Raw genomic sequence first — 24,477 nt, 5'->3', positions numbered from 1 at the left:
TTGGTGACTGTCTCAAAGAAGTCGACCAGATTTAAAAGACATGACCTCTTCTTGACAAAGCCAAACTGTGTGGGGTCGAGTGTTTGGAGGTTGCCAATGTCCCTATTAATGAGGTCCATGGTAATCCATTCCATGGCCTTGCAGATCAGGCTAGTTAAGCTGATAGGGCTATAATTTCCCAGATCAGTGGACGCTCCACCTTTGTTTAAAGGGATGACAGTGGCTGTCCTCCATTCGGGTGGGACAAAGCCAGTAATCAGGCTTTGGTTGAATAGAATGCATAATGGTGCTGCAAGTTTGTGCCCGAGTTCATGTAGGATGCAGCCTGGGATGTTATCGGGTCCCATGGAGGCTGTAGTTTTTGCCTTTGAGAGGGCAGTGATGACCTGGGGTGGGGTGTAGGTGCTGGGGATGTCCTGATTTACCGATGGGGGGAGGACAGAGGGTGAAGTTTTCACTGAATCTGTCAGCCATTAGGTTGGCTATATCTACAGCATTTGTGTATGTGGTGTCCTTGACCACCAGTTCTGAACAGATCTGGATGCTTCCTTTGAGATTGCGGACATATGTGAAGAAGGCCTTATGATTGTCTCTTGTAGATGTGGCCAATTTGGACTCGAAGTTGGATTTAGAGGATTTCACTAGTGCTTGTTCAGGGTAAGGAGAGATTGTTTCCAATTGGGCACCTGCTCCTTCTTGGACCAGGACAGTAATTTTTTCCTTTTGTTTTATAGTTTATTTATTTCAGATGTCCACCAGACAGGTTTAGTCTTCCTTGCAGAGGATGATTTTGTCCTGTCAGGTATTCCTGAGTCTATGCATCTATATAAATGCTCTTATAGTACTTTGGTGTAGATATGGATGTTGGTTCCAGTTTCTACAGAGGAAGAGGAGGCTGTAAAGTTGTTTATACCATCCCTCAAAAGTTTGTAATCAGCTTTGGAGAAGTTTTTTTGTTTGACTATAGCTAGAATGTGGTCAGGGAGATGGTGATTTTGAAAGTGACCGTTTTATGGTCAGCTCTTACCAGGGAAGATGATACTGTAGGGGTGCTGAAGTGGTTACTCATGTTGGTTAATACCAAGTCCAAAATATTATCATCTCTTGTGGGGGTATCTGCTAGCTGTTCCAAGGCATTTGCATTGTTAAAATTGAGGAATCTCTGGACATTTGTGTTCTGGCATGAGTAGTTTTTCCAATCTGTGGTTAGGTAGTTAAAGTTGTCCAGGATCTGGGTAAAGGGTTGAATATTGATAGATTCAAAGAGGTCCATATAGGTGGAGTGGGCATCTTGAGTCAAATTTGGGGGCCTATAGCTAGCTATGATTTAAATAGGGGTCTTGTCAATGGTTAACTGCAACAGGAGTGTCTCCTGTGCGTCATACTTACTGTTTGACCAGCCTGGAGGTGTATGTGTCTTTAATATATATATATTGCAACTCCACCTCCTTTGGCTTTGTTGCCCACAGTTTGGGGTCTGAATGTATGAAAGGATGAGTAACCAGGTAAGGCTGGGGTGCTCTCCGCAGCTTTGAACTTGGTTTCTGTGACTGCACAAATGTCAGCATCTTCCAGAGTTAAGAATTCTTGCAATAACTGCAGTTTCATGTTTAGACACCTAGCATTTAGCAGCATGACCTTTAATTTGCATTTTGTTGAAATTTTTATGTTGGTAGTATGGACGTCATGACTTTTCCTAAAAAAGGCCCTATGGGGGAGGCAAGGGCCTTTGCTAGAAGCCTGAAGCCCAAGAGAAACAGATGCAGACCATCTCTAGCAAAGCATCGTGGTTTGTCAATCATATCTTCCCAGGCTGTCAGGTACTGGATCCCACTGGAATGACACCAGAAACTAAGCTAATTGTTAAAGTCAGTTATTTTGTGTTTGTATTGAGGTATCATTCTGGGTGACGGTAGAATTCTGCTTAAAGCTAGGGACATACATGCCTGGGACACATATTCAGCAAGCTCAATCATGTGTGTCATCATATAGTCCAGGGAGGTACATCTCAAGTTGTTCACGCCAACATGGACTATGACAGAGTCATAACAGTACCTGTTGTTGAAAGACTTGAGTACGTATGTGATATGATGGATTCTGGCACCTGACAAACAACTAACTGTGACTTTCTCCTTATCCACCCTGGTGAGAGGCACATCTGTGCATCTCACAGTGGAGTCTCCTATACTTATCTATGTCCCTAATTCTGGAAGATTTTAGTAATTTCTGCCCACAATTTTCGTTAAACATTATGTTGTTACCTCATGAATACAGACTGGAAAAAACATTTTCACATTGACTCAGAATATGATTTTATACATAAGAATGTGCTTCTCAAATAACACACTATTCCTTTAAGTTTATTTATTTTTATTTTACTTTTTATTTTGCATTTGTTTACCAGGAAAGTCCAACTGGATACAGTCCATTTGCAGCGGAGGCACAGGGAGAAAAGTTCCACAAATAACACAAAACAATAAAAGGTACTACATTGCTTGAGTATGAACAACTCTTTCTAATATTTTGGATAAAGGTGATAGAATTGCTATTGGACAGTAATTAGTGAACTCTAAGGAGTTACCTCCTTTATGCAATGGAACGATATGTGATGTTTTCCATGAGGTGGGTACTTTGCATTCTTATAGAGACCTATTTATGAGAATAGAGACAGGATAGGCTATAGCATCTGCTGATATCTGAAGGAAATCTGCTGGTAGGTTATCAGCTGTTAGTGTGGTTGGTTTAAATTTTTTAAGGAGTTTGGAAATTACCTTGGTGGATACGGAGTGAAGATTGAAATTGGGGGTATTGTTTGGTATATTGGGGTGGTTACTGGTGTGGGGCTACTAGTATTATTTTGGGCATTGGGAAGGGTATGGACAGTTTCAGTAAAGAATTTGTTAAATTGTGTGGGAATGTTTTGAAGATTATTTGGTAGCACAGGGGTTGGAGTAGTGGATTTTTTTGGGTGCAGTATACTATTTATAGTGGCCCAGAATTTTTGGGGATTGTGGGCATATTTTTCTTGCATGTTTTTATAGTAATTAGTTTTGTCTAATTTGGTTTGCTTTTTGGCTTTGTTACGGAGTTCTAGATAGTTTTGTCTCAAGGTAGTGGTTTTGTTTTTCTGATATAGAATCCAGGCCTTGTCCCTTTCTTTCATTATAGTTTAGTATCTTTTTTTAGCCATAGGGCATAGTTAGTTTTTATTCTAATGGCATATGATGGTTTAAGATTTTTAGGAAGGTTGTGTTAAAGTGTTCTACGGCTTCATCTAGAGATAGTTGTTTTAGGGGAGTCCACTTGCAGCTTTTTAGTGCATTAATGAAGTGAGTAGCTATAAAATTCGTTTTGGTGCGTACTACTCTAAGGATGGGCTGGCTGATGGTTTGAGATCTGTTCCTAATTAGGTAGGTTGGATGATGGTCACTTAGACTATCTGGAAGACAGCCAGATTGCTGTGCATGAGTGGGGTCAGATACCATGATCCAGTCTAAGATTGACTGGTGTTTGGATGTTTTGTCAATTCTAGTGGGGGTGGTTTTGGTTTGGGTAAATCTGTGGAGGTTTATGAAGGTAGAGGGACTGTGGCTGGGGCAGTTAATCCAGTCAATATTAAAGTCCCCTAATAGTATGGTTTCTTGTGGAAGGGAGTTAGAGATCCAACTAAGCAGACTTTCCATTAAAGTGATGTTATTGCCTGGTGGGATATAACCACCTGCAATAATAATGTGTTTGTTGGAATTAATTTTTAATTTGGCAAGGATTAATTCTACATCTTTAACTTCTTGGGTACTGTAATCCAATTGCTCTATGGTGAGATGATTTTGGAATAAAATTGCTACACCACCTCCCTTTTTCTCTAATCTGTCTTTTCGAATAATATTGTAGCCAGGGGCAGTAATCTCATTATTGCGGTGTTCTGGTTTAAGCCAGTTTCAGTTAATATAATGATATCTGCTTTGTGTAGAGCTAGTAGGGCATGAAGGTCCTGAATTATGTTAAGTATACTTCTTGCATTAATGTTTAAGAAGAGGAGAGATGAGCTAGGTCTGTGGTATAGGGCATTTAGCTGATTTAAGTTAGGGTTGGTTGTTGTAATGGGTCCTGGATTGGGGTGTATGTCTCCGCAACAAGTGAGTTTATGGAGTAGGTGTAGATAGAGTTTGCTTAATTTGTGAATTATTTTATTTTGTCTTTGAGAGGTCTGAGGGTTTGTTTTGATTGTCAGTTTATTGTGTGAGTAAGAAAAGGGATGGGAGTAGGTAAGGTCGCATGGTGATATAGGGAAGATTTTTAGGAAGTATGATGGCTCTTGCCGCTCCTATAGTGCCTTTTTTAGGCAAGGTTCAAATGGCAAATTCACCACCGTAACAGGAACAGGCAAGCAAAAACTGAGGGTAATGCTACTCAGTGCTAGAAGTCTAAATCTCAAAATGCACTCACTCAAGGCACTCCTTAAAATGGAGAACATCAATATCTGTGCAGTGACTGAGACCTGGTTCAGGACTCCAGAAAGCACCCCTGCACTACCAGGCTATAACTCATACCACACTTTTCGACCATGTAACCTGGACCGGAACACCAAAGGCAGAAGTATGTCCATATTCATTAAGGATATCCACACCTCCAGGCTAGTTGCTCAGCATAATGCATCCGAGGTTATCCAAGTGCAACTAACTCTGGGCAAAACTGCAATCCAAATTGTAGCTTGCTACAGATCCCACACCATGACCCAGGATTCCCACTCCTGTTTTCTTGATGTACTGGAAAATATTAGGGTTAAACCAAACACCCTAATAATGGGCGATTTCAACTACCCCATCATTAACTGGGAAAACTACTCGTGTACCAACTCTTTCACACAACGCTTTCTAGAATTCATAAACTCCATTGTCCTGGATCAACTTATCCACACCCCCACCAGGGGCAACAATATCCTAGACCTAGTCATTACCAACATGAGTGACCGGTGTTCCACACCTGAAGTCAATTCCTTGTTGGTCCGATCCGACCATAAGGTAATCACCCTTGATATCCACATCCAGCCCCCACCCCCCCATTATGGAAACCATGGTAAAAGATTTCTCCAAAGCCAAATTCATGCTTCTTAAGACAGAAGTGATGAACTTCATGGCACCCATGCATATGGACAATACAGTTACAACACACAAATGCACTCTATAAGCACTTACACAAGTGCATGGATCGTGCTATCCCAAACAGAACCAAGACACTATCCTCCAAAAAGGAAGCCAATCTGGTGGTCCCCTGCCATAAACAAACTGTACAACAGAAGGAAGAAATTGTTGCAGAAGAGAGTAAAATCCCATGAGTGGAGGAGCTCCCTGGTCAGCCTCAGTAACAAGCTGAGATCCCTTATAAGATCCCCCAAAGCTAGCTATGAAAACAAAATTACCACTAATTCTAAGGACAACCACAAAGCATTCTATAGCTATGTCAAGAATCTCAGTGGCAACACCCAGATCTGCTCTGAGTTACAGCACAAAATTACAGAACCAACTGATATTGCCAACATCCTGGCAGATAGGTTCAGTGCTAACTTTACCCCACCCCCACCCCCTAAAGGGCCCATATCTATACAGGAAGAATGCAGAGTCCCTGTAATCACAACTACGCAGGTAAAAGCTGCACTCTCTAAAGCCAAAAACACAGCATCTGTGAGACCGGACAACATCCCAGGCTGCATTTTACACGAACTTCAGAACGAACTGGCTCCCCCACCTAAGCACCATGTTCAATCATAGCCTCACATCAGGCTTTGTGCCCACTGAATGGCATACAGCAACAGTTATCCCACTCCACAAAGGGGGAGCCACCACGGATCCCAGGAACTATCGCCCTATTAACCTGATGAGCCTGGTCTGAAAGACCATGGAACGTATCATCATGGAACTAATAAACAAAGACATTGGTAACCTCCAAACTCTGGATCCCACCCAGTTCGGGTTTGTGAAAGGCAGATCATACCTCCTGAACCTGATCAACTTCTTTGAGGCAGGCAGCAAAGCCGTAGATGAGGGTAAGGTGGTTCACACAGCCTATCTTGACCTCGCCAAGGCTTTCGACACCATCCCCCATTCTGGAATTATAGCTAAACTTACTAAACTAGGTATAAATCCCTACATCACAAGATGGGTTGCCAACTGGCTCACTGAGAGAACCCACACTCTAAAAGTTGCACACTCCAAATCTGACCTCAAACCAGTGACAAGTGGAGTACCACAGGGTTCAGTCCTGGGACCTCTCCTGTTTGGTATCTATTTCTCTGAAGTACAGGCTAACACAGAAGGCCTCTGGCTAACGAAGTTCACAGATGACTGCAAACTAGGAACCATAGTAGAGTCCCCAAATGATGTGGAAATCCTACAGAAGGGCCTCGCTGAGACAGATGCCTGGTGTCAGAGCCATGGCCTCAAGCTCAGTGCCAAAAAGTGCACTGTCATCCCCTTTGGTAAAAACTCTGTACCCATGAACTACTACATAGACAGCAGTCTACTTAACACTGAATGTGTGATAAGAGACCTTGGGACCCAGGTGTAGACAGCAGTCTGTCCTTTGATAGTCACATCACCACAGTACTCAGGAAGCCCTTCTACGTGGCACACCTCATCATAAAAGGGTTCTCATCCAGGAAGAAAGAGGTCATTGTTCCCCCCTATTCGACACTCATTAGACCCATTATGGAGTACAATGCCCCTTTTGGAATGTACCTCACAAGACATCTGCAGCAGCTGGAAAGGCCACAGAAGTACCTCACAAAGAGGATTACTGGCCTCAAACAGATGTCCTACACTGACCTTCTCAGAAAAACTCCAGCTTTACTCCATAGAATATCGCCTACCCCGAGGTGATCTCTGCCTAACATATAAAGCTATGTCAAAGCCAGAGCTGTTGGACATGTTACACCTAAAGAAATCCCAGTCCCTCCAAGCTACATGCTCTAGGGACCTAAACCTTGTCACTACAATAAACAGGAAATGCTGGAGGGATAGATTCCTGCCCCAGAGACTTCCCATACTCTGGAACAGGCTACCCATCTATATCAAGCAAAGTTCTTCATTAGCACTCTTCAAGAAAAATCTTGATGAGTGGATGGGAAATAGGAAACACACCCCAGGGATCACTTCTGTGTCTCTGCTCAACAGTGGTACAGGAAAATAACTTTCTTGGGTGGTGTAAACCAGAGAACCTTATTGGCTAGGCTTAAGTAGGCCCTCGGGCCGATAGCCTAGTACCTACCTATAAACCTATGAACCTATGAGTTTTGGTGAGGAACAGGAAGGGGAGGAGTCTTTTGGTAGGAGGAAACAGGTGGTTAGATATAAAGGAAATTATATGCGGAGTGGGTGGGAATGGGGGTGGGAGGAGAGCGAAGTGAGCCCGAGCGTAGCAAGGGCAAACAGAGCAGGGCCACACCTTTGCATAAGGAAGGAGACAGAAAAACAATCAGTATGTAGGTAAGTGTACCAGGGAGAGAGAGAGAGGCAATGGAGAAGTAGAGTAACAAGGAGAGATGATCAGAGAAAAAAAGAGAGGAAAGACTGAAGGAGGGGTAACAAATAATACAGTAAGGAAATACTGGAGGTGGTTAGATGGAAACAGAGAAATGCAGGACAGACAGTTCAGAGTAGGAGAGACCAGAAAAAGAGCAGGGAGATGTAAGAGTCCAAAGACAAAGTTGCTGGCAGGAAGGGGAAGGTAAAAGGAGCAGGGCAGAAGGAGAGACAAGGGGTGCCCAGGAGGTATGCAACAGAAGTAGCCTGCACAAGAGTAACAGTTCAGGTAACACAAATCAGTGCACTTAACAGGACATACTTAAATAGATTTTGATAGCTGGAAGGTGGCCCCAACGGAGAGGACTTGACTGTAGGTTATTTTCCAACAGGGTAGGTCTGTGGTCTTTGCGGGAATTGAAGTTATCGCTAACCTAGAAAAAATTTGGAGAGAGAAAAGGGGGTTAGAGAGATGGATCCCAAATGTGTTTGATAGAAAAAGGGCAGTACAAGAAGTATTACTGTGTAAGGGGGGTTGTATGTAAAGTGGAGTGAGGTGAGTGAGAGAGAGGAGGTTGGAGGAATATAAATAATGTAGGTATTGTGGTAGAAGAAACTGGTATGACAGGAGGGTAGTGAAGAAAATAGGGGTGCAGGGGGAAGAGTGCAGGTAGGATATAGTGGGTGGAAGTAAGGGGTGAGAGTGCTGGCAGGGTGAGCTGTTAATAATGGGTTTAGGACACCAAAAGAGGAGAGAAGGACGAACAAAAAGGGGTAATAGAAGTTACACGATATCCCAGCATCCCGTATAATTCCATTATGGTTTAAGGAAGACTGACTCAATCATACCACAAAAAAGACTTAACCAACTTGATTTTGAAAATCTATTTAAAAATCATTCCTTTAATTCTTTAATTACCAATTCTTTGAATTTTCAAAAACATTTAATATTAATGTAATGTGATGTAATAATTATAAATTCTTACAAGCTATTAAAAACAAAGACTTTAGTGAAACACGTCAGTGTATATGAAGTTGTTCTCATGAAGTCTTAAAGAAGATGAAAGTGCTTAACTTCAACTCTGTTACAGTGTTATTTCTTCTTTCCAGTGGGCGTTTTTTTTTTTTTTGAGTTTTACGTCTATTTGTTTGCTAGCCTTTTCAGTTGGAGTTGTTTTGATGCAAAGTAATGAAATTTATTTGTCTGTCCATACTCTGATGACAGTATGACACCTGAAAGAGGTCTAATGTGTTTCTCCTGAGCAAATAATTCCCTCTTTGTTTTTTTTTTATTTATCAATCATGGTGCAGCACCTCACATCTTTATTGGGAGCTTTACTTTTCTCTTGTACTTATTTCTGATTTCTTTCTGTGACTTAAGAAGTAGTCGAGATTTTACCTGTGAACACAGATTCTTAGCAAGCTTCTAGATGACTTACGCCCTTCATCCCATTTCTCAAGAAACACAAACTGTACACATTTGTTCAAATGTGTCTCCTGTATTTAACATTCTTGGATACTAAAGAAATCTGGTGTGTAAGCTAAGTGTTATTCAGGTTGTGTCCTTTTTTTCTAAGTTAATTTACCATATTTTTTGTCTTCCAGGTTTTTTGCTGTTCCTGTTATGGCACTTATTGCCAATTTTGGAATCCCAAAATGGGCGAGGGAGAAGATTGTTAATGGAATTCAGCTAGGAATTCATTTTTATGCACACACAGTCTTTCTGGTAAGGAAATTCAGACTAAAACCAATTGCTTATTTTCCTGGTACTCTGAACTGTTGATTACAGTGCCCTCTGCTGGGATAAATGTAAGGGTACTGTATTTAGGCTATTGCCACATCTCTGACATTGAAAACTGAGATACAATTGTCATAAACAAGGATGAATCAAGACTGATAAATACTCTGAGGAACTTTGTGTTGGAATATGCATTTTCTTCTTCCTGATACTAGTCAAGTCACTTAGCTACAGCAAAGGATAGAAAACCAGTAAAAGTAATTGCCCTCCCCCACCTTTATGGCTGCTCTTTGTGTTTTAAGAATTGGAATCCTTCCTAGAGGTTCATAGTAATCTCAAGTAGTGAAGTGATTGTTTAGATTTACTTGATATATATGGCATGAGGACTTTCTGGGCAGAAAATGTGATGTTAAAACCTGTACGTCAGGGATGAAACGTTTGATTTCTGACTTTTGTGCTGTTTGTGCTCTAGGCATTATAGTATGTGGGATGAGCATAATTTATGTGTGTGGGGGGAGGGGTGTATTAAATTTAAAAAGGGTAGTAATCCTTCCAGTGTGACAGCTGCGGTGGTGCAGCGGTAGCGTTGTCGCCTCACAGCAAGAGGTTCTCCCGTTCGATTCTCAGCTGGAGCGCCTTCTGTGTGGAGTCAGCATGTCCTCCCTGCAGTCAAGTGGTGTTCGAAAGACATGCATGAATGGGCGTGCCTTTGTTGAAGGTTGAGCGTCAGGCTGGCACCTCGGCACCATAAAAATCGACTGCCAATCATTAGCGGACCGGAGTTCCACTGTGGCGACCCCTAACCAGGAAAAGCCGAAAGAAAAACAAGTAATCCTTTCAGTGACAGAGTCAAAATGTTTCGCAGAACAAATGTTTTGTTAGCAATTGAATTAAGTGACATGGAATGCAGGTAACATGCAGAAGTAACAGACTCTGTCTGCAAAATGTAAAAATGTAGTTTTTATATGAAGCCCCGAGAAGCAGAACTAATACCTACTGAAAACCAAAGCTTACACATATAATAGTTCTTTGGTAAAATAACAGTTTACTCATTTTTCTCAAGCTGTTGGAAAATAAACATAAACATTATTACTTTTAAGTCAATAAGTTGTTGAGGTTTGAATAAGGTAACTTGCACTTGTGGAGAAAAACTGGACAGTTTTTTACAAGCTAGAACCAAAGTTGTGTGTTCTTGTCTGTATAGTGATCGTTTGCTAGTTCATCAAGCTCTGGATCTCCAAGCCAGATATCCAAGTATTCTGCTCCCCGAGCCTGGTGCTCCAACAAGCCAGATACCCTCCTCTCCCCAACCTTCACCTTTTCAATTGAACAGAAAAAGAACATCTACTTTTACAGCTTCTTAGTTACAGTTTAACCATCACAAAGCAATGGAACAGTATTTACATTAGTGGCATTTCTGAATGCTATTATAGAAAAAAATACAGTAGTTGCACTTTCCAAAGGTGTCTCCAACACCTTCCATATGGGTGGTAAGCCCTTTTGCCCATGTTTGTACAGTTCTGTTTTGCTACAAAGTATGAGATCTTTGACAGAGTTGTCTGTGCTATGCAATAGAGAAGCAGCATAATTTAAATGATGTTTTATTGCTAAATATATTTGTTATCCTGAAATGCATTAAATATAAATTTTCATCACAGGGGACTCCATTGTAAGATACACTGATGCCCCTCTAACCAGGCAGCACAAGGAGAAGATAACTGTTAGTTGCTTACCTGGAGTCAGGATCTGCCTAATCATGCAGGCACTCAAGTCATTATGCCTCAGATACCAGTATAATTCCATTGAGGTCTGTGTAGGTCTAAATGGCCTGAGCTGTACCTCCCTGGACTATATGGAGCTTTCAGACTGTGTGTCTCAGGCTGGTATGAACCAAGCATTGAGCAGCATATTACCATCACTGAGGATGATGCCACAATATGATCAAAAATGATTGATTTCAACAGCTGGCTGTCTTTCTGGTGTCATTCTAAGTGGAATCAATATTTGTCTGCTTGGGAGGACATGGTTAATAGATCACATTGCTTTGCCAAGGGTAGTCTGTACCTGTCCACTCTAGGCTTTTGAATACTGGCTAAAACTTAGTCCACCACCACACTGTCTTTTTTTTAGGTGATGCCAAATTGACAAACCTACTGACATAGCAAAATCAGCTCAATTGAACCTCAAGGTGTTACTGGTCAGTACCAGGAGCCTAAACAAAAAGTTACACTCCCTCCAAGCCCTCCTCACACTCGAGAATATCGACATCTGTACAGTTACTGAGAAATGGTTTAAAGTGGCAGAGTGTACCCCAGCAGTGCATGGTTTCAGTGCCTTCCACACTTTGTTAGCTGCACAGATAAGGGCTAAAAAAGGACTTGTCCCAATATACATCACTAACAAGCATAACTCTAGGGTGGTTAAACAGAATAATGTGCCAGAGTTCCTCCATGTGAGGCTCACCATAGACAAAATCCTGTACTATAGCCTAGCCAGCTATAGGACACCCTTCATGTCCCAAGAAGCTCACAGTGCATACTTGGACCTACTGGAGATACTTACCATCCAACTTAACACCCTATTCATGGAAGACTTTAATTACCCCTCTATAGGCTAGGAATCCTACATAGCCTCATATCTACAGGCGCAGAGATTCCTGGATTTTTTTAAATACAAACACTATTGACCAGATTGGGAATATTCCCACTAGAGGCTCCAATATAGTGGATCTCATGCTTACAAATATGAGAATGCTGCAACCCCCAATGTCTCATCCTCACTGGTAAGGTCCAGCCATAAAGCTGTCTCCTTCAAAATCAAGATCAATTCCATAATTCCCTTTAAACCAGTAGCAGTTAGGAGCTATTCCAAGGCAAATTACCATTTATTAAGTGCAAAATTCAATGCCTTTCCAAACCCCAAGAAAGCAGTCTGTACTGAACTGCCATCAGAAACTCTGTACAGCCATGTCAATGGCTGCATAGCGGCTGCTGTACCTACCAGAAGTTATCCCAGAACTATCCTTAGAAGCAAACCACCCTGGTGGCATCCATTATTACACAGGATATACAACGAAAGGAAAACGATGACAACAGTCATGAAGGACAATTCCCATAAAGATAGAAACTCTTTCAGCAAAGTAAATAGGCAACTAAGAGAGCTAATTAGGTCAAGCAAAGCCACCTTTGAGATTAAGATAGCCTCCTGGGTGAAAGATAACCATACGACCTTCTACAGCTATGTCAGAAACCTCAAGGGCAGCACACAGCAGTGTGCTGAACTGGTAGTTAATGATGCCATATTCTCTGAGCCTGGCAAAATAGCAAATCTGTTAGTGAACAAATTCATTTCCAACTTTACCCACTCTCATCCCTCACTATCCCCTCGAAAATACCCTCAAACATAACCCCTGTAGTTATAACTAGGATGCATGTAATGGCTGCACTCACTAAAGCCAAGAATACAGCCTCAGTGGGCCTCAATAACATGCACAGATGCCTCCTGAACAGTCTAAAACATGACTTGTTAGGACCCTGGAGTCATTATTTATTTATTTTTATTTTTATTTTTATTTTACATTTGTTGACCGGGCTAGTCCAGCTGGATAATTTCCATTTTCAGTGGAGGCCCAGGGAGAAAAGCTCCACAATTAAAACAAGGTTAAACATTTAAGCAACAATGCATACATTTTAGTGTAGTAGAAAATACAGCGAAAAAAAAACAGGTAAAAATCAAATAGCCTAAGCTATATATTCATATTTTTTTTTTTTTTTTTTTTTTTTAGAACAGTACAGTAATTTAGTCATTTGAAATAGCAGGGAAAGATAGTGATTATTTAACTGTAGTCTTAAAACGGGCTTTGTGCCATGTGAATGGAGGACTGCAACGGTCATCCCCCTTCATAAAGGAGGACCTTCAACAGATCATAGAAACTACAGACCATTAGACTGATTAGTCTTATTTGCAAAGCCATGGAAAGAATTATCATGTAAATTATCAACAAGGACTTAGGAGACCTCCATACACTGCATCCATCCTAGTTTGGCTTTGTCAAAGGAAGGTTATGCTTACTGAATATGGTGGACTTCTTTGGAAAGGTCACTATGGCAGTGGATGAGGGGAATATGATGCATACCGTGTACCTAGATCTGGCTAAAACATTTTATACAATACCCCACTCTAACATTGTCAACAAACTTGTGAATAAGGTATAAACCCCTTTCTAACACATTGGATAGCTGCTTGCATTACTGATATGACCCAGGAGGTTAGAATCAGTGAGGCCACCTCCACAAGGAGGCTAGTCACCAGTGGAGTATACCAGGGCTCTGTGTTGGCCCCACTCCTCATTGGCATCTACTTCTTAGATGTCAAAGCCAATGTCAAAGCCCTTTGGCTGACCAAGTCTGCATATGATTGCAAACTGGGAGCAGTCATTGAAAACCCGCAAGATGAGAAAACCCTTAAGGAAGGTTTAATACAGACAAACACTTTGTGCCACAGCCATGCCTTAAAATTCATTACCAAGAAATGCATTATAGTACCTTTTGGGACATCTACACCCTGGGTAACTACATCATCAATAAAACATACTTAAAAGTTGATTTGCTAGTCAGGGAGCTGGGAACTCATGTAGATAGTGACCATGTTTTTGGCCAACATATCTCCAAGGTAGTAAGAAAAACCTTCTATGTTGCTCAACGTATATGGAAGAGCACGCCATCTAGGTCCCGAAAGGTCATCATACCACTGTACTCAGCCCTCATCAGACCCGTCATAGAGTATAATTCCCCCTTCAGTATGTACTGGACCAAGCACATGCAGCAACTGGAATGTACACAAAAATTTCTTACAAAAAGAATACAGGAAACACTATGTCATACGCTGATTGCCTCAAAGCTCTCTCTCTATTCGGTATCATACAGACTTCTGAGAGGTGATCTTTGCTTGGTATACAGGGCATCCCTGGACTCTGTTTTGATGAAACTTTTGCACATCTACAAAACAAACAGAATCAGAACTACTAGATTAAAATACCTCAATTTTGCTTGCAACATAAATAGGATATATTGGAAAGACAGATATGTTTCTCAGAGAATTCCCATTCTCTGGACCAGGCTCCCCATCCATGGGAAGCAGAGTTCCTCCCTGTCCCTATTTAAGCACAACTTGGACCAGTGGATAGGTAATCAGAAATTCACCCCTGGTCTGACTCCTATATATCTGCTGGACAGAGGCAGTCAGTAAATCCCCACCTATATATGTAAAATTTGTGGGTCACATTAAGGTTACACGGCTAGGCTTATAAGGCCATAGTAGTCATTAGCATAGTATACACCTATGAACCTGTGAGTTCATGCATGCAGGTCTGAGTTATATCGGCATATTGTTTTATCAAGTATATAGTTGTCAGGATAACTAAAGTAAAGAGAGGTATATACTCAGAAATGGCTGCTGCTCTAGGAGGCTTTCTAAAAATTGATATCACTTTGCAGAGCACATTTACTCACTTCCTTTCACACTAAAGTTCTTATAGGCAGTACATTAAGCATATAGTTCATACCCTTGAGCTATAAGTTGCTTACACTTGCTGACAGTTTCATATACTACATTTACACTGTTGCTATTTGCACAAGATACTTGAGACTAGAAGCAGCACACTTCATACATTTAATATTTAATTATGCTCAGTATTAATGTCCAAGTGGCGTTGTGATTTAATGATCTCTAAGGAATAATTAGCAGCTGTTGAAGCACACTCACTGGCTTGGAAACCTCTGCTCTGATCAGCAACGCTTTATTGCAAACATTTGAGGCAGCTCTTATTGAAATATTAAAGCAGCACTGCAAGATTTAGAATTTAACGTTTGCTCTGAAGTCTCCATCCATGGCAGATTTTGACAGGCCCCTTTCAGACTGCTACTCTGCCACTGTCATGGACATCTGGTAGCTTCTGCTTATTTCTATACCAGAGCTTTCTACTGTATATAACTTAGTAGAATCATAGCATCTTAGTACTGTAGTTTGCAACATAACTTCATGACCAACAATAACTTCACCAAATAAGTCTTGCTTTACTCTTACTCTTTCCCCGTCCTTAAAAGAAAAAATTCTGCCACTGATGTCCATTTTCCAGCACTTTTAAAGTTTGGTTTCTTTCAGATAGCAGTAATGAAAATGACATAGACAATATCTTCACCCTATAAATAACTCTACTAGTGACAATCCCATGGATTGTCATGGAGCATCTCTATATTCAAGCAGTGGTCAGCAAACCATTGTTCCTGAACAGTTACTTTTCTTGAAAATATCTTTCTCAGCTTGGCTTATTCTTTTAACCTCTCCGTGAGACTGTGAATATCTTGAACTTGATGTGATATGACTGAATTCCCATTGCAGAGCAAAATCTTAAAAAGCTTGACTACCAGACTTAGACTGGGGTCCATTGTCAGTTGCATCCTGAAATTCTATGTTTTATGAAGAGAGATTTTAGGACATTTGTAATTTTATTAGCTTGTACTATCTTTCAACAGCATTATATCACACAAATTTGAGGAATAGTCATATAGAACATATGTAGATTTCTGTTTTGGAATACATCTTCTCCATAGTTTCATTCATTTTTAATGGTTGAATTTGAGTTCTTCCTTGTGGTTCTGATCTTACATAACACAGAACTTACAATTTTGACTTAGCTCTGTCTTTATAGTATTATTTGGTCAGTACACTACATCATGTGTTTTTTTTTCCTTGCATTTTTTTATTCCAAGAATGCGATTCATGTATTTTTGCCAAGGCACTGTCATGCAGCTATGGAGGCATAACTACTAGTCCATCTTTAAGTATCAGTCCTTGTACACTTAACAGTTCATCTCAAAATGGGAAATGAGGTCTGATGAGAAGATGAAGCAGTTTATGCCATCAGACCGGTGGTGATGCTGCGGTAGCATTGTCGCCTCACAGTAAGACGTTGTCCTGTTCGATTCTCAGCTAGAGCGTCTTCTGTGTGGAGACATGCGTGAATGGGCGTACCTTCGTTGAAGGTTGTGCATCAGGGCCGGCAACTCGGCACATAAAAATCTACTGCCAATCATTAGCGGACCGGAGTTCCACTGTGGCGATCCCTAACCGGGAAAAGCCGAAAGACACAACAACAACAACCATCAAGTCATTTTGACATCTAAACAACTGTAGCTTTAAACCACAGTACTACAGCATTTCAACTTTTGCAGCTTCTCAGCTGTCATTTTTAATAGTGACATTCCACAACAATTCTAAGTGTTTCTCCAAAAGATCCTGTTTGAACTCAGTTATACTGCTGTTGAAGTACCAACACTGTGCACAAGTTTTTATGGTTTGTACTGTACATGCAATTCATATTTCTAAAATGATAACAGCATCTTATAAGGAATTCTGGAAAATAATTTAAAGCATTTTATGCCTGTGAATCTACTCTAAGGCTTTTGCCATAATATAGTCTTGGAGCTTCTTTCAGCCAAAGACAACACCTAACATATTTTTGTCTGAGCATAATGTGTCTTTGTACCTGCAAATACCCTGTATGCACAACATGTAGGTCTCCCCTATTGTAACAAGTTCACCTAGCCTTTGCTGACAAGTGCCCGTTTGTAATATAGTGGGAAGTATCTTATTATATGTGAGAGCTGGTGCTTTAATTGCTAGACATTTTAGCAATGATGCACTCTTTACTTGACCAAGGCCATACTGAATCATTTTGTAGTAGGTGTAATAGTGGAACTGTAAATTATTTTAAGTGAGGAAAGAGTATAGAACTGTACCATGCGTAAAAATCACAGGAGACAATTTGCTAGGTTTCTACATATTCAAACATTAGCTTTAACCATTTCATCATCTGGCTGAAGACCATTTTCAATCAGAGAAGTTGGATATATATAGTTTCAGATCTTGAGAGCTCAGTGTTTTCCAACAACTTCATCATTCTGTGTCATGTTCCTGCTTTGTAGTGACAAGGCAGTGTCATTTCTTATGCTGGTTATTCTATCTAGTCTTTCAGTTATATTTGCTACTACCTTTCGGAATGCTGCAGTTAGTGACATCTCAAAAAGTAACCTTAAGACTCTTTAACGATGACCCAAATGTATACTGAAAGTGCAGAGTTTGAAACTGAGTTCATCTAACGTGATCTACCAAAACCCTTGATTTGCATTCAGGAATAAGAAAATGTTAGTATTAAGCAAAGCTGCTACTGTCTTCCTTGTCAGCTAATGCTCATTATTGATCTACTTGTTAATGTTATATGGCTCACTACATATCCTGACTGTATCCTTTGTCCTGTCTCACATTTGTTGCCATACTGTTTCCTCACTCTGTTGGCTCTGTTGACTGTAACTCCTGTTGACTGTATGCTGTGGTGTTTATTGTATCGTAGCTTTAAGTGCAATATTTCCTCATCTAGGAGCATGAATCACTGGAACTGCCTCAGATGAGATTTTTACATGATACTCAGCCTGCAGGCATCCTAAGCCTTTACACATATCATCATAATTTGTTCAAAAATCATGTAATACTGCACAGTACTCTCAGATGTATGGTTCTGGTTTTGTAAAGAGATGCTAATCACAGACATGATTTATTAGAGCTGATTGCTACAATGGGATGCTTGCCAATTAAATCATGTTTCTGTATAGTAGTATCCTCAGTTATTCAAACATTTGACTACCTCTGTAACTGGTTGCTGTGACTCTGCATGTGAGGCAACAGAATATTCACACATCCTGTCTCTGCATGTCTCCATTATCATTAGGCTTCTTACTTTGACTGCTGTCTGTGGTTCACATTTTACCATAGAAAATAAGTTATTTTGCCTCCAAACTGCATGAATTCTCTTCACCATATCAAATGTTATACAATGCATCTCTTTCCAGGATAGTTGATTCATTTAGCTGAGCACACAGCAATACACTCTAAAGCAACTGTTTGTATTCTTTTTATTTCTTTACATATTTCAGCCATGTTTAACTCAAGGCTTGCCTTTAGCACAGAATGTGGAAATAGCATGCATATAGATTTGCACATGTCACTATTTAGGTTCAACATTTTAAATGTAGACACTGTCATTATGTTGCACTCTTCACCAGTATCTAGTTTAAATGCAGTTGCTTTATCTTTATTATACAACTCTTCTAACCAGCAGTCACTTCATTTACTACTTGCATGAAATGCACACAATCATTTGGTATTCACCATAGTCATTGATAACTTGCATGAAGTACGTACTTATTCAGTGAATGTAGTTCAGTAATACCTACAGAGATGTCTGATTTAATCTGCTCTTTTCTCTGTAAAACATTCATATATTGCTGCAATAAGCATCATTTCTCACACACTGTGTCAGCATGCTTACAAGTCTGATTAAAAGCCTTGCAGTGTGATTTTTCATGCTGTAGCCATAGCATTTGCAGTGAATGTGGTTTCTACCTGCTCATTTGTTTTCTGGCAGCATCTTGGTTACCATGCAGTCACCTACAATTAGTCAATGTAAGATTTGTTTGCATTTCTTTTTCATTTACAGAGTTTATTTTGCACACTTACATCTCTTCTGTCATATACTTTCCTTGCTGTACATGTAGCCATTACTTTCTCCAGTTTTCAATAATCTGCCCCTTACCTGATCATTCTTGACTCTACATATAGTTCTTTTTATAATAAGTGAATCAGACAGCTCACAAAATTCACAGTCATCTTTGTTTAAGTTCAGTGGCAGGAACATATGTTATGTCATGAGCACTTTGATTTCTAGTGAAAAACAAATGTCTCACATATGGTAGATTCTTCTTTGGCTTCCAGTCTGCCAGGATTTTTTAACTGCAATTTTTGTCCCTTTCTTTGTAAAAGTGAAACTGTTAAATTCCTTGATTGATTCCTCCCTATCAGGGAATGCAAATGCTTTCATTGCCCTACTCATAAAATCCCAGCTTACTATGTTGAGCTGTTGTTGTGTGAATGGTACAGGCCCAAGCAGAAAGCATGTAATGGCACAGAAATACAGAACATCTCATAAGGTCAGAGCAAGTCCCAAAGACAGCTTCCAGTGTCAAAACCCAATTAATTCTGAAACTAGCTCATATCTGTATATTATATTAGCATGTTTCCATGCATCACATATGGTTCTTTTTTATAACAATCATCAGTCCAACACTACATAAATTGCTCTATTCCTGCTTTCCTTTAAACCTCACTTCTCCTAAACTTTATTTTCCATGTATTGTTCCCCAATTTCCATTTATTTCTATGTACTTTACTTCTTCCATTTTGTAAAGATTCCACTTCCAGTTCTTTTATCGCTGTTACCATATTAAATAGTTCAAGTACAGTTGGTTTAGCCATTTCCATTTTCCATTTTCTTGTAATTGCTTTTTTGGCAACCAACAGAAATAAACTTAACAAGGACTTCCTGTATCTAGACAGCTCTGATCCTGTGTCCCAGTTCAAAAGAATCATTTACTTAGTTACACCCATTTACTCACCCAATATTTCTAACAGCGTACTCTGTAGAGAATTTTAAAAATCTGCCTGCTCATTACACTCCCAAAACATATGTTCCCAGTTTCATCTTTCTTCCCAATCATTTGCTATCTACCTGAGGAAAAATTCTTTGAAGTCTGTTCTGGGTGTAAAACTACCTGTGCAAACACTTCCAAGCAAAAATCCTAAACCATCTACATTTTGTTGCATACTTGGGAGCCATACATTTGTCTTCTCAATGTTTCCTTGTAAATTACTTATCCAGTCTCTCTTCTCGATCTTTTCTAACCTCCTCTAACTGATTCTTATAGTTCTCATAAAATATTCTATAGGTCCTACTAGATATCTGTTTTGTAACAGCAGCTTCTGTTCTAGATTTAACTAAAAACTTTACCAGGGCAGGTCTTTCACTTAGGATTCCCCTATTCCTTTCTGTTTGTCTATACTCTGATATAATCCCTGGTAGGAAAAGTAGTCTCTACCATGCAGCCCAAATGTCTTCTTAGTCTCATTCCATTCTAATAACTTAACTTCTCAAATTATTTGTTCCCAATACCTTGGTTCCTTTGCCAGTTTTCTCCAATAAAATTTGGCCCCTTCTTGCCTGTTCTCTGTATCCCTACTTGCAGTCAGCCCTATCGGCAAAATCTCCTTTCTCCATTGTCATGTTGGCTTAGTTCTTAGACTACTTTCCGTTACTTTATGAATATAATATATACATTTTTTTAATTTCTCCAAGTCTTTTGGGTTTTTAATACCATGATAGGAATGTACCCCATTCCTATGTCAAAGTATGATTAAAGTTCATGAAATTAGTATTGTTTCTATCTTTGATGTTAAAGTGGTCTTTGCAGCACCCACAATGTGCCCAGTAATGATACCTTCTGTAGTTCGTATGGAGTTACATATATCGGTAACATATCTAAGTACAGTTCTAAAATAAGATACTAAGTATGGATGTTGTTATTCATCTTAAGTATCTACATCCAAAATCCTGCTTTTTCCCTTATTTCTGGAAACCCCCCCCCCCCCACTTCATTATTATCCCTTTTTTCTTTGAATTATAACTTTCTGCTTGTTTTATATATATATATATATATATATATATATATATATATATATAGGTTTATCTGTACAACGACGAAACACACTACTGCTATTGCTCACATGAGCAAATTGTAACAACAAAAATCAAAATCGAGACAGTTTCCAGTGTTCGAAAATCAGCAAGTCGAAAAGCAGATTAGCTGATTTTCGAACATAAATGTCGAAAAGACCCCCCCACACTTTAATATTCTAACTCTGAGATCACAATACAGTGGGGAAAGGGACCATTTTCTGATCCCCACTATAGTGCAATCCACCCCAAAATGCCGAATCTGCAATGACCGAATGTCACTGTGCATTCGCTCACTGCCCTTTCGAACCTTTTTCCGTTCGGAGTTTGCAAACTTTGCAAACATCCTTTCGGACAACTGCTCTTCGCCCTTGTGCAAAATGCACACATGAAGGTAAACCTATTATATGTATATACACACACACACACACACACACACACACACGGGTCCACTTTGTAATTTTGAAATACTGAAATCTCGAATTTCAGTATTTCGGAACCACAAAGCTGAAAACTCAACCACAACTCATAAACACGAAAACACACAACCATGAAATTCAAAATCCCGCACCTACTCTACATATGCAGTACACACAAAAACATACACAAAACTCCCTCCCATAATCATACAAATACATCTAAACTACATGTAAGTATGCAAGCCCCCCTGCACCCCCACACCCCCCTACTTATATATTCTAACTCCGTGATTGCGCAAACAGAAACACAAACGAAACCCGCACACACACACACACACACACACACATCTTACAGTCCCTCAGACACACACATAACAGTCACAACACACACTTACACACACTAAACCCCTAACCAACATACTTACACACACACACTTACCAAAACTAAACCAAAACATCCAAACACCACACCGAAAGCAGAAATTCAAAATATCCATGCTTCGGTATTTTGAATTTCACGCTTCTGCCGGTTTCGGAAATGTGAGTCCGTGGCCTTGTAAGTTCGAAATACTGAAATTCAAGATTTCAGTATTTTGAATTTACAAAGTGGACCCATACACACATATGTATGAGCCTTAATTGTGTAACTCTAAAATGTCCCCTCAAATCAGTTAATCCTGTTCTATTGGAAGGATCAAATTATTTCACCTACCTCTTGCCCCTTTCCTGCCCTGGGTAAATTCCTTCAACTCTTTATTAATTATTGTCCACAAATTCTCCTCTGGTTGATAAAAATATACCTGACCTGTATATAAAACTAAAGTGACTAAAAACATTTTGCTGCTTGTATCTTACTATCAATAACAATTGTATTATCTTTTGAGTCTCTTCCCACATATCCTTAGCTGCCATAACAGAATCATTTGTAATCTGTACTCCTAAATACTTATTATCATGTCTGCATAAACATAAGTATTACTGGACCAATTCATGTTGGGATACATACTTTACTGCAATAGTTTTTGATTTATATTCATAAATTTTATATTACAAAATGACTTGAAACTGTCTAGTAATGTTCCACAACACTGTTATCTCATTTTCTGGATGTATCAGGCACAAAATAATATAATCTGCAAATAAAGACACATTTTTCTTGATTACCACACCAATTATATACTTGAATTTCTGAGTTCCTTATTTTCTTTCCCAGTGGCTCTAAATATAAAGAAAATAAAAGAGAAAGGAAGAACCCCTGCCTGGTTTCTCTGTTCAGATACAATTTATTAGAGAAGAACCCTCCCACTTTAATTCTTGCCAACTCTCCTTCAAAAATCCTCTTAATTAACTTTATTATTGTGTCAGGGAATGCAAGTGCTTCCATTGCCATTTTCATAAAATCCCAGATTGCTCTGTTGAATGGTTTCTCTGCATCAAGGTCCACCAATAACAGTGGTATTTTCTTATAATCTGCTTCCCTCTGGATCATCATTGTTCTATTAATGTCAAATTTTTGCCTGCACTCCACAAATCCACATTGATACATATCTATCAATGTTGGGAATACATTTGCCATTCTTTTAGCTAATATGGGCATAAACACTATATAATCATGATTTAAATTTGAAATGGGCCTATATGAAGCTAGGTCTGATGGGTATTTACTGTCTTTAAGTATTACAGCCACCACAGCTTTCTTCCAAGATGTTGGTATACTTCTCCTTTTAAGATGCTGCTAAACACAACATTCCAAATCTTTATCACATTCTTCCCTCCTAAATTCCAAACTCTCACAGGAATACCATCTGTTCCTGGAGACTTTCCTGAAAATTGATTACATTTCACTGTCTTCATCTCATCTGATCTCCTTCTCCCTTAACTCTTAATTGTTAAGCCTTATATACCTTTCACTTTGGCATACTTAAGCCTTGCATAAATATTTCCATTTTGTGCTCTTTCTTGATTTCTACATTTTTCTGCTGTGTAGAAATTTTCATAAAATTACTGAAATATATCTAATACCTCTACATGATCTCTGGTTATCTTTCTTGTTATAGTCTATCTAAATTTTTATAGCACTCCTTTCTGCTGCCTAAGTCATTTTGCTAAATGTTTTTGTACTCTGGAGATATTATCAAAGATAGTTGCTTAACAGCAATTTTTCTAAATTCATGCACATTTTTCAGATACTCCCTTATTAGCACTCTGCAATTGTGCCTCTTCTCATTCTGTGAGATTCCCCTTATTCTGCAGTACTTTAACCTTTGTCAGTCCCCTTACATATTTACTGTTACTTCTTAATATCTATTTTTCTTTTATTTCTACTCTATTTTTAAACTATATTTTCATTTTATACCACTCACTAGCTATAACTTCGGAATACATTTTTATCTTCCCTAGTATCTACCAATTTCCAGTACAAATATTTAAATTCCTCTCCTTTTAACGCATAGGTGGGAAAGTGCCAAAGTCTCATTTTATTTCATTACCCTCATTGTATCTTAGTTTTTATTAGTTCATGATCTGAAATAGTTATTGGATGTTTGTTGAAGCTTTCAATTAAATGCACATGTTCTTGTGAAATATAATTTCTATCTAGTTTAGCCCAGTTGTTGTACCTTAGGGAATAATGTGTAAATTCTCTTCATACTGAATTCACATATTCTGTACCAAATATTTTCATAAATTTCTCCAGAAATCTGCCCTCTTTTGTTACATGTTCCCTTCTATGTCCCCCAGATACAGCCTCAGTATTGCAAATCCTCTAGCAATTAGTATATTTACTTACCATTGTCCCTGATATTCTGCTGAATATTCATCCTGAAATCCTTTATCAAATTCATATGCTCATTTCTTTCCAACATGTCTCCTGCAGCACTGCTGTTTGCACTATGCATTTCTCAATATAATTCAATACTCTTACTTCTTTATCTGTTCCTGTAAAACCATTTATGTTCCAAGATAATATGGATAGTGTAGCCATTATGATAAGAAATTGTTGTTCCCACCTATTATACATGACAGCTTTTTTGAATCTGTGTTTCCAACTTGTGTGTTACATGCACACACTAATGTTTGATAGGCTTATTTTTATACAGTTGGTTCTTGCCATCTACATTTGAACCTGTATCACATTTACAAGACTTTTGTTTTAATGAAGACCCTCAAACAAAAATTAAA

At 39.2% G+C, this 24,477-nt stretch overlaps 1 protein-coding gene across 2 annotated transcripts in view; it reads left to right on the top strand.

Annotated features, from left to right (window-relative positions):
* TMEM145 (transmembrane protein 145) overlaps positions 1-24,477 on the top strand; it is a 777,234-nt gene that overhangs the window by 712,211 nt on the left and 40,546 nt on the right. For both annotated transcript variants that reach the window (XM_044080786.1, XM_044080784.1), the window contains exon 13: positions 9,123-9,243. In XM_044080786.1, coding sequence (XP_043936721.1) covers positions 9,123-9,243 — 121 coding nt within the window. The remainder of the gene's footprint in view (positions 1-9,122; positions 9,244-24,477) is intronic.

This window comes from Protopterus annectens, chromosome 8.part0, assembly GCF_019279795.1.
Source record: "Protopterus annectens isolate FY-2018-M chromosome 8.part0, PAN1.0, whole genome shotgun sequence".
Taxonomy (NCBI): Eukaryota; Metazoa; Chordata; order Ceratodontiformes; family Protopteridae; genus Protopterus; species Protopterus annectens.
This window is presented reverse-complemented; position numbering and strand designations above follow the sequence as displayed.